Below are 12026 nucleotides of genomic sequence, written 5' to 3' on the forward strand. Positions count from 1 at the left end.
CTCCTTCATACAAACAAATCATGGGCTAAGTATATTAGAGTTCAGAGGGGTCACGAAATAAGTCCTAAAAACGCTCAGTGTCATCGACCCATTTTAGGTTTTTCTGAATTCTCCCATTTTATGTGTTTTTATAACATGGGAATAGTTCATCATTTTCATTATATGTCTCCGTTTCCTCTTCAGTACCCAAAATTTGAAGAATTTTGCAAACCAAACCTCGGCCCCCATTGACTTTCATTGTATGATCCACCGAGACATTTCTCTAAATATCTGTTCTTGTGTTATGCAGTGTTTCATTCATTCATTCATATTTTGAAGAATAAACAGAATTTATGTTTTCAGGGGATCTATCCCTTTAGGGCATTTATCAGATGCTGTTTTTAATGTAATGCAAATTGTTTAGCTATAGGAAAACTACTTGGGTGAATGGCATGATTTAAATATAAAGTTATTGTGGTGTTTTGGACGAAGAAGCACTTTTATGATATAACATGATTTTAGTAACATTTTTGACCAAATGTCTCAAAACCTTTTTTAAACTGCCGAAGAAAAGCCAGCATGTGGATGTAATGAATTATTCGAGCGGGCAAGCGCGATCGACATGAAGTTTGCGGTGGCGTTCCGCGTGAGGCGGCGTTGACTGACGAGGATGGACAAGAGCGATGAAGGTTTATGGCGAGGGTAAATGAAGTGTTTCCTCAGGCTGTGTTACTGACCATGCGTGTGAGCATCCAGGCTCTCGTGACAGGGGCTCTCACACACACACACACACACACGGTCACATGTGCTGCGAGCTCTGGCCACACAGCTAATCTGGGAAGTTGCTTACAAGAAAAGCGCGAGGTAAAAACGTGACTGACTGTTCTGTCTTTTAACAGCAATATCATCGCTATTCTGCACCCAGCCTGAGAGGGTAAATTGCACTCTTGTCGTAAAAGCTCGTAAAAGCTCAGCGTTGTAATCCCGAGGCCTGTTCTGCGGTGAAGCATTTCTCCAATGGCTTCTTAAAGCCGCCCATCTGAGCAAGGACCTTTGGTTAATTACGAACAGCCAATGTTGGCCATAAATCATCCCAGGAATAATAAGCGTCTGCCGCAGCCTAGCTTACCGTCTCTTAACCTCAGGATCGCTCGTTAAATGCGTGTCAGTCGGATATATTTCTCTTCCGTAGACTGCTGTAGGAATACTTGGGGCCGGCCACGCTAAATCACGAAATTCACAGCTGACATTGGTTTCCTTTTCTATTCTTGTTTGTTTGTGCTTCATGTTTGTCTTCTTGTCCTCACAGGAAAATGACTTGAACGACATGTTGGAAACGCTGTACAACCACCCCGTGCCAAAGCCGAATACGCCAGTAAACCTGAGTGTGGTAGGTACCGGGGAGGGCTGATGGTTTGTTTAGAAACAGAAGTGGGACTGGCGGCCTCTCGCTCTGATAAGAGCCGGCTGGACTGCGTTAAACCTAATGGCCGCTTTCGCAACTCATCAAATCCTACAACAGGCACAATGACAGACTTCCGGGTGACATCGTAACTAGTTTTTAATAAAGTGTCGATCGAGAGATGAGTGGATGATGTCACTGTCAGTATCATCATGTTTATGTTGGCTTGTAGTTCATGTCAGTTGTCATTTATGGAACGTTGATGAAATAGCTTCTTATGATTCTTATACATTAAAATATCGCTGCTGTCTATCTAAAGCACGTTTTTCCATATTTTGTCATTTATCATTATTATTAGTCACCCTTCTTGTGCAAATATCTAACATTTATACCAACAAAAAGTATTAAAAGGTGCTTGTCAACTTTGACAAGCCAGTATTTAAAAAGTACAGTGTTTTTTCCATTTCCTGAATCTGGACATCCCAGGTTTCGGAAGGACAGCGATGATATTAAATAGTTATATAATATTTTATACATGTCTATTTTTAATCATATCACCATTTGTTGTGTCATGTTTTATTGGGCAGCAGACATTAAAATGCCAACATGCTGGTTTGTTTGTCTCTGTCTGTTAATCTGTAAGTCTTTCTGCCGATCAGTCTTTCTGTCTGTGTGCTGTCATTTTACTCCCTGTCTGTTTGTTTGTCAGTATCTATCTATTCATCTGTCTGTCCGTCTGTCTTATCAGTCTCTTCCTCTATTTCGGGAGAGAGAGCGGGAGAGAGTGAGTGTGAAATCTGGTGCCGCTGCACTAATCACATGGGAGACAATTTTCCAGCTCTAAGCGTGGCATTCTGATCGTACTGGGTCTCGTCTGTGTGTCTTTTTGTTTTGTTTAGCTTTTTTTCTGGAAAACAATCAAACTTGCTAAATAATTCAGGCTTTCCTCACTGCTGTATTCTCTTTTTAAATATCAAAAGCTCCTTTCGAATTAAAAGCGAAAGGCAATTGTGCTCAAGAAAATCTCCTTGATGGTTTGCCCGTTAGCCTACATTTATCTTTTTTATCTAAATATGGATTCAAAATAATTTTTAATCCTTTTATTCGCTCAAAAGCATTGCATAAAAAATGTAATGTTTTATTTTGGTTTAAACTTGTGGGATTGGAGGCTGAGACTGTTAGTTAGGATTTCAGCATCCCTTGGCATGCAAATCAAAGCCCGGTCAGTTCATCTTTAAAGATTCCTATAAAAGATTGCCTGCATGTCTCCTAGCCATAGCCCCCTGTTGAAAAAGTGTTCATACTTTAATATTGGGAAATAGGTTTTATGGGTTAAATAATTTTTTCATTAGAAATGTTGGTTTTGCAACTTTTCTTTGGCAAATATCGTAACATGAATGCATTGTAACAGCTGCTTTGTAACAATGAAAATTGTAAAAAGCGCTATATAGATAAAGCTGGCTTGACTTGAATGTTCACTACGATTAATTTAAGTCAGTGGTCTTATAACAGCATGGAACAGGTCACCCAATGGTGGGTGACCTAAACAAACAAACAAACAACATTACAGTGCATTTATATTAGGACTGTCCAAAATAATTCATGGTAATGACATTGAAACATCCTGAATTTTTAAAATGTATTATATAATAAAGCTATGCTTTGAAAGCAGAACTGGGTGCAGCATTATTTACAATATCATATTTTTATATTATTTACGATTAATTATCTATAAATCAATACCCATGGTTTATAATATCAAGGCTATTGTCAATAATGTGATATTGTGACACCCCTAATTTATATTGTTACTGTGAATACATGTCACACTGTCCATATGCCAATTTACTCTCCTTCTAAAACTATAAAGAAGTCAAGAGGATCTACTTGACTTTACTAAGGCCAACTAGTTGTCTATGGTGACACATTGCTGTGTTTGGGAGTGTTAGTCGGATCTGCACACGCTGCACAGAGCAGCAGTTATAGCAAACACTCTGATAATGGGTGATTTTTATAAACACGACTGCAATGTGTTGACCGCCGCTGAACCGCGAGTCCACGACATGGAGGGTGGTCAGCTGCTCGTATGGGAAAATAAACACGTGTCAGCGCATGAAGAAGAGAACTGATTCCTTTATTAGAATCTTCAAGCTGTTTATGCTTGTGCGATTATAAAAAGATACCCTGTTGAATAGCCCCAGATAGTTTTTTGACATTGAACAGCGCTAAACGCAAATATGCCGCCTTTAGTATCGCAGCATCCGAGATGAAAGAAATCCAGCATCTCGTATTAGAGGATGCAAGTTGCACTCTCACATTTGCTTGTGGAACATATGCAAAGGCAGCAAGACTTTAACCTATGTGCCGAGCAACAGATGGGTACTTTTTACACGACGAAGCGCAGCCCAGCCTTGGGAAAGAGCGAAACGCGGTACACAGGCAAACAAAAGAGCTAAAGTTAGCATGCAGCGTGGGATATTTGCACCAGAGCCCCTTTGATCCAGACATTAAACCTGCTCGTCTGTTCAAACGTGCGCCTGGCAGACCCCTCTGATACCGCCAGAACAGAGCAGTTGGCTTTTGTACCTTAATAAAGACGTTCTCGCCTAAGCGGGGAGTCTCCTCTGGTGTCCGCAGGGGAACTGACGTGTTTATTTCATATATTTTATCTGTTGTCTGTATGTGTGATGTTAACAAGCACAGACACGGTTCAGGCTGATCACGAGGAAACATACAGCGAGAGGGTCTATAAACACTAAATACTGGTGGGTTGTATGATGGTGACCTTTACTTCATCTGTTCTGTGTGTTTCCCTCAGCATTCATGCTTCATAGCTCCTGATATTAATGGACTCCCCACCATACCAGAAAATGTAAGTATATGTTGTTTCCCACTACCGTTCAAATGTTTGAGGCCACTTATTTTCTTTTATGATATAATATTAGTATTGTTTTCCAGTTTATGGTAGGAAACTCATTAAAACTATAGATGGACACGAATGTAACTGTAGGAGGTGTTTTGAGGAAAATCTAAACTTATATTATCTTCTGTAGGATTGTCTGGAATTTTGAAGCTTTTGGCATTTATCAAGCAGTTTTTTGAGGTCTTATCCTGCTCATCCATGCTTTTAAACGACACTAAATGAGTTCCCATCTATTGTGGACTTTTTCTTCATTATTGGATAAAGTCGTCGATTTCAAAAATCATAAATAAAATTAAAATGTTATGATATGAAATGAAATGAAAGAAACCAAGTTTCAACAATTTTATTTTTGACTAAAAAGAATTAGGCATATATCTTTTTTAAATATCCTAATATAGACGTCCATCTACTGTATTCTAGAATTAATTCTCGTATACTGTTGTTCATTGTGTATTGTCGTCTTGATTGGTGTGGACCAAAACTCGAAATAGCATGGAAAAGATAGATTTTGGTGTCATGTTTGGTGTGGACACAGGCTAAAGGTCAAAAAACAGTTTCAATGCAAACAAACTGTGGCCAACAAATAAATTTGATCTCTAAAGCTGTAACGAAAAAAGTTGAAAGCGAAGATTTTAATGCTATTTCATCAGATGCCAAAATATCAAACCATGAAAACGTAGATTTTCTTTTCAAAATTAGATCCCAACATAAATGGGAACTGCTTGAATACTGTTTATAAAAGCATCTCAAGGTCAGACCTCAAGAAGAGTTTTTACCAAAATGACATTTTTTGCCAATTGTAGGTAAAGTGTAACTGAACTGAATTTCAACTGCTTTGAAGTATTTATTGAATGTATTTTGTTAGGCACAAGATAATTCCCATAGTTCAATAAAATGTGTTTTAGCTTGCTAAATATCTTTCATTGTCCTCATTGCAGAGAAATTTAACAGAATACTTCGTAGCGGTGGATGTGAACAACATGTTGCACCTCTACGCCAGCATGCTACATGAGCGACGAATCATCATTACCTCAAGCAAGCTTAGCACTGTGAGTTCCCCGCTGTTATTTTCATTTACACTTTCAGCTTTCTTGTTACTTAAATACAAATGAGTAATATTTTTTGCAATAAATCAAAAGATATCTTTTGGGAGACATCAAAACTGTTGTTGAATTTCAAGAAAGGTGTGTTAATAGATCTTGTTATACTGTCAGGGCTTGTATCACCAAATGTCACAGTTTAATACATCATGATGCTTCAGGATATCATAATTGGTTTGCGATGTTATGCTTTTTTATGTAAAATTCTGTTACTTTCACCATCTGTTGTCAACTGCTCGAGGTAGGAAGTAACCCAAAACGCACATATGAATACAAAATATCAATACATGGATGTAAGCTTTAAGTGTAATCGTGATATACCGTAGTTGATTTTGTCAGCACAGACTTTACTGCATCTCTTGGCTTCTGTGTTTTACTTCAGGCTTGTGCACCGTAGTGTCTGACTTGCTTAAAATGATCACGTATCGGAACCCTGACTCGTCTGTGTGTTTTCAGTCTGTCTCTTCTGCCCGAAAGGGAGTAGGCGCTTATCACACGGGGGTGGACGGCGGTCCAAACTTTCACGACAGTTGGCGGAAAAGCAGCATGTGATGTCATTCACTCCCTATCTCCCAGATTCCCCCCGAGGATCTGCGGAGGGTGAGCGACAGCGCCGGAACCTAGGGCCTCCCCTAAGACCCTCCGGAGGAGGCTGTCGGAATGACCCAATCCATAGAGTATTTCACTCCTCCGGGCTGCCGCCCTCATACCGTGTGCTCACTGACACGAGGGGTTAGAATGTGTAAATCATTAGTCTCTTGGCTAAATGGAGTTCTTTTTTTACTTGATTTACTGTTTTGCAGAACGGGAGGGCAGGCGACCTTGAGTTTATGGAAGTAATATGCCCAAAGAGTTACTTGGCAGACTGGTGTTATTAAGGTTCCTTCTCAAATCCCGTAACCGTCTGTCGTCTTCTGGCTCGGCAGCCTTTAGAAAAACGCAAGCACAGACGTGTACTTTTAACAAATGGCCAATTTTGTTATGGGCATGATCGTAGCCAGGGTGTGGTCAGATTACAACTTTCTCCAGCGAGCCGAGAGGTTTGATACAGAGAGGCGAAGAAAAAAAGAAGGAATCCATTATGTATGACGCCAGCGGCCCTCAGTGTTTGGGGCCCCCGGAGAACCTGCTGTGTCAGTCTAGCAGAACATGGTCGCGCACTCCCCTGTATTGGAAAGCAAAGGAATAAATCATGATCTTACCACAATGCATCACTTGACTTATTGCTGTTTTGCGACCAGAGGTAAGGAGGTACCACTGTTTTAAAACCATGTCGCTGGCTTCGGGAGGCAGCCGCCCATGCAGTCTTGTCATATGCCAGTATAATTGTGCTGCATCAGGAGCCTTCTAACTAGTCAGCTGGGAGGCCTGCCGCGTTTCATCTGCGAGACCCCCTCGGCTGGCCCGAGTCTTGACAGCCGCCTTCTCATCATGTTGTCAGTGGTATGCTAACAAGACCCAATCCCGGCTCGGCCACTGAGGTTCCTTTTGGACACTTTTCCCACACTCGCACACGCAGACTTCTTTTTTTCACTTGCTACTCAGCAATCCTGTTTCTCTTCCTCCTTCAAGCATCTCTCTTACCACACCTTTAATAGACATTTTACCTTCCTCGGGCACTACCTGTACCTTGTGCCGTACGTGGCTGCTGGGGAGGCGGATTAGTGGTGTTGGGCGCCCCGTGCCCTACCTCTGCCTTTTCTTTTTTTAATGCCACTTCCTTGTTAGCGATACACATGCTCAGAGCCGCGCATTTGTCAACAGGAGGGGAGAGAGAGGCTCGGTAATTGGGAAACAAGGAGACGGCCAGGGGAGAGAAGTCTCGCAGGTAGCAGAAGTCAGCGCAGACTATGGCGCTGTCACCCTTGTCAGGGGAAATCGCACCTCTAGTCGCTAGTCTGCCCCAATCACAGATTCCACTGTGAGCTTTGTTGTGCTTATCAAAGAACGGGACCCTTTTGCCATGGATATTTTTGAACCCCGGCTTCTCCCTAGATGTAGCGAATATGTTCGTCAACTTGTTTACATAGACAGGGTTCACTGGAACGGGTTCATATCTGTGCTGTTGCAAAGCGTATCTTTATACTTCATCTGGGGAATATATTTCAGCTAGACAAAATAGTACAAATGTACTCCTAGAGATGAGTATGAATGTGGTTTGATTTAGAGGTGAGAGTGCCGTGACTGTCACCTCGTTGGACAAAACCTGCGTTCAAAGACTGCAAGGTCCTTCTGTTTCTCTTGGTCTCAAGAGAACTTTGACAGTCTATTTCTATCTAGCTTATAATGTCATGCTTAGCTGTGTAAATCATGTTAACGTTCATTTTGTCATATTTTAATGAATGAAAGGGCTTTGATATCTTTCTGAATCAATGGGCTTAGCCTTGAGCGTCAGGAATTTTATGTGTCAGCAAGGAGGATAAGATTTTTTTGTCTTTTTAAATCTTTTTGATATAATGCAGACAATACGGAATTGACAATTCCAGGGTAATGGATGCGACAAACCTTGAAATATAAACTCTCAGAACGTTTTTATTACCAATATACTAAACCATCTGTTGATATTTTCTTAAACCCCTGATGATAGAGAGCAGACAATATAAAAAATATCAGTATATGGATGAGTTTTCTATTTTTAGACATAAACATGTGTTTTGAATGTGACAAAACAGGATGTACATTTTTGTGAGACGACATACTTTGTAGGATTTCTGTGAATTGAAATGCACAAACCAGTAGCAATTATACCCAACAAATAGAATCTTAATTATATTTCTTAATGTGCCTATATATGAGGAATATAGACCATCATGCATGTGACAAGTCTAAAAGCGTCACCTATCTATAGAAAATCAGGCTTTAGAAAGAATAAAAAAAAAACCTTTAAAACTTTGAGACCTCATGTGGGTATTTGAGTCACCAAATATTGACTTCTCACCTATCAGTTTAGGGGGGAAGAAATATCATGGTAAGATTTCATGGCTTTTGCATGGAGTTGCCTGTATACAATTTACAGAGATCAAATGAGATGTACATTAAACCACTGAATGAAATACTTGAATATCCAAGAATAATCCAAAATATTTTTGTTTTTTTAAATGTCCAAGAATATAGAAAGCTCAGTTGTGTCTTTATTCAATAATCAGTCCGTTTGTAACAAGACAATGTTTTGTGCTCTTTTGAAGATCGACGGTCTTATTGCATTGTTCGGATCTGTTGTATGTCTAAAGCAGGGCGCTTTTGTGTGATCTGCTGTATGGTTGGTCTCCATAGAGAGGACCTCCACTTAACATGTTCCCGGCACGCTCATTACCGCTAACGGTGGTGGTAGCTCACAGGTCTAAGCAGGATCCAGCACCGCGTCCAAACAAACCATAGCTAGGCATTTCTTATGGACATCTGCTTTATTCGCGTACACTTCCATGGCCTTTTTGTGACCATTTTGGTTTTCTTATAAATTTTTTGTTTTATAAGAAACACTGCTGGAGATTGAGTAGCAACCGTGCAGTGAATCTGATCTTCATCACTAACAGGACATCATGGCTATTTTTATGTTTCGTGCCGATTACATGCTTGGGAAAAAATCTCACGAGTTAATTTGTTGTTGAATTCCACCTTTTAATGTTTATCTCGGTTTCGCAACCTCCTTTTCTTGCCTCTCACCTTCAAAAGGAGGCGGCACACATTTGCTTTTAAGTGGAGGATAAACCGAGCCAATTCCGCTCGTCTGTGGACATTGTTTAATTAATTGGAATGCGTTATGAAGCTTTTTGACTCATCTCTAAGTGGTACGGAAAGGCTCCCCTCTACGGAATTAGATGGCGGTCTGTTCGCGCAGTCAAACTAAAGTGTTTCTTTGCAGTGCGGTGACCTCTCAGCATGATTCATTTACCGGACCTTGAGAAAAAGGATCGCAAACAGAAAGGGTCTCAAAGCTTTGATATCAACTAAACTTCAGGTGGCGAGAAACCGCATAAATATTCATTTCTTTCTTCTAAAGTGCCCGGAGGAAATTAGATGTGTCACGACCAGCCCTTTTTCGGGATTTTTTGAGAAGCCTGCAACAAATTTGCATACGTAAAAATGCAAGACAGTAAATTACCGTTAATTAAAGCTGCTTTAATTTTTGACTCGATAGGTCGGAACGTATGCTGAGCGGTTACATTTGACCACAGTGTCACACAATAAGTAATCTTCTTTCCTTTTTTAAACGACAGCAACTCCCGCGGGCTCCGAAAACGACGTACCCAAACACGCCTTGTAGAAAGCGATGCGCGGCTTTGGACAGATATCTTCAACGCTAGCAGTTGTGCTTGGCTGGTTACAGTGGTCAATTGTGATATTGTGTGTGTCAGTGAGCAGGGGGGTCTCTTGATACTTTGGAGCCGCGGTTCACACATTACTGGAAGCTCCGATTGTCAAGACCCCCCCCCATCCAGCCCTTCTCCCTGTGGTATTCCAACTGTTCACAGTCTCTCTTGGCTAACTCATGTTTCATTCTTTGGCAATTTGCCCTAATGAAGTCCCAGAGGAGCCTTCAGACCTCTGTTCTTTTTCCATATTTAATCATGTTATTTTAATCTGGAAGATGAGGATGTTCTTGTGTGTGCGTGTGTACGCGCCACACAGGTCATTACAACTGCTAGGTAGCCATGAGGGGGATTCGGGGTGTGGTGTTGGGGTCACTTGGGTGTTCACTAATTAAACATCCGAACCAGCGATGTAATTAACAGTTCGCTTCTCATAGAGGTAGATTATTTACTCGCTGTCTATAACTGTAATAAAGCATCATTAACTTTGTAACGCCACCAGAACTGTGACACCTATAGTTATGGGCTTTGGTGTATTTTTAGGGCCACCGTTGATGCTTGATTTGCATTTGGTTTGAACTCGCCCTGTTGACAACAGAACGAACATGGAGAGAGGAAACCAAAAAATAAAATAGTGCAATGGCCAAGTGACATTTCCTCTTTTAATCTCATTTAAGCTTTGTAAATGTAAAGGTCTTCTGGCCCACAATAAATAGAATCCCTCTTACCAAAGCGTATTAAACAACACGTGTTTTGGGCGGTTTTCTAAAGTAATGTTTTTATTACCTGCCATGTCAAAGAGCCTCTCATGTTTGTTTCTGTGTTTTCTCCTTGTAGTTAACTGCATGCGTGTATGGATCCACCGCCATGCTCTACCCCATGCACTGGCAGCACATCTTCATCCCTGTTCTTCCTCCTCATCTGTTAGACTACTGCTGGTAGGAGCTTTTACCACCTGTACACGCATACAAATGCATACAAAAGGTTTTTTAGCTTAGAAACTTTTGTGCATTCTGGTTTGTGCAATCTGCAGATTTGATTTGAGTTGTACTAAATGCGCAAGGACATACGCAGAAATCTGTTGAATGGATTGGGAGCTGACAGTATTGCATTTTTTTATATGGATTGTCAAATTTTCCAACATATTTAATTAATAAACCTTTGTGTTTTGTTATAAATATATATAGAATACAGATTTCAGTAGCCCAGTCGTAATAATGAGTTGTTTAGGAAAATCTGAGGGTGTTTATGGTCAATTGTTATGGATTTTCAAGCCCATGCCGATATCAAGCCCATGCATCATTAAACATAGATATACGTATATAGATGCATGTAAACTGTTAACTATGGATGCACCGATATCGGGTCCGATACTAAGCTCATGTACTCGTATTTGTAAAAATGCACCGATACCAAAGACCAATATGTGACATAACTGACAGAAATTTGTTGTGAAATTTGTGAAAAGCACATACATTTTTTTATTTTTGTATGTGTTTAAGGGGGAGTTGTTTTAATTGAGAAGCTATTGTATTGGTCTCACTGTGTTGTGAAAAGGTACAGGCATCGGTGTCGGCAAGTACCAGAAGAATGTTTCAGTACTCGTACTCGGTCTTTAAAAAATGGTAACGGTGCATCCGTACTGTAAACTATGTGATATATGTACAATTAAAATAGTAGTTGCTTTTATCCAACGTGATTTACAATACATTTAATCTATACATTTGATCAGTGTCTGTGTTCCCTAGGAACAAACGCATGACATTTGTGCTGCTAGCGCAATGTTCTACCTTTAGAAAATGAATATGCAATTTCAATAATGGTTGATTTATTTAACATATATTCTGAAATATTTGAATAAAAAAACGATATGTTCTGCAGTTCATACTTTAGTTATGTATCATATCACAAACATGCAGAACGTTCTGAACTACCTTCCCTCGCCCTAATAAACATCTTCACCATTTCTGAGATTTAGAGGCGCCAATGCCACCAAGTCCAGCAAGCTAGTATTTTTCCTTTCCCTGTCATATACAGCAGACAGATAGATTTCCGCATGCCAACCGTGGGTTTAAACCGTGACCACACTCTTAACGTACAGCCCTGCTCTATAGCGGAACTCTTTACCCTTAAATTGACAGACATGTGCCGTCATGCTTGACTCCAGAGCCTCATGTTTTCGAAAATATTTGCGGCCGTATAACACAACGGTTTGTAAATGCAGTCGTATATGTCATGTCATGTACAGAATGAACCGGTTTTAACAGACGGCCCATTTTTCAGGCCGTTTTGTTATATAATTACACTATAGA

The 12026-nt window shown here is 40.3% G+C and overlaps 1 protein-coding gene across 1 annotated transcript in view; it reads left to right on the top strand.

Moving 5' to 3' along the window:
* Positions 1-12026, top strand: part of dennd1b (DENN/MADD domain containing 1B) — a 77475-nt gene that overhangs the window by 36436 nt on the left and 29013 nt on the right. Inside the window, exons 7-10 of the mRNA XM_079471772.1 lie at positions 1289-1369; positions 4200-4253; positions 5243-5353; positions 10552-10652. Of these exons, the coding sequence (XP_079327898.1) occupies positions 1289-1369; positions 4200-4253; positions 5243-5353; positions 10552-10652 (347 nt within the window). The remainder of the gene's footprint in view (positions 1-1288; positions 1370-4199; positions 4254-5242; positions 5354-10551; positions 10653-12026) is intronic.

This window comes from Barbatula barbatula, assembly GCF_947034865.1.
Source record: "Barbatula barbatula genome assembly, chromosome: 13".
Classification (NCBI taxonomy): domain Eukaryota; kingdom Metazoa; phylum Chordata; class Actinopteri; order Cypriniformes; family Nemacheilidae; genus Barbatula; species Barbatula barbatula.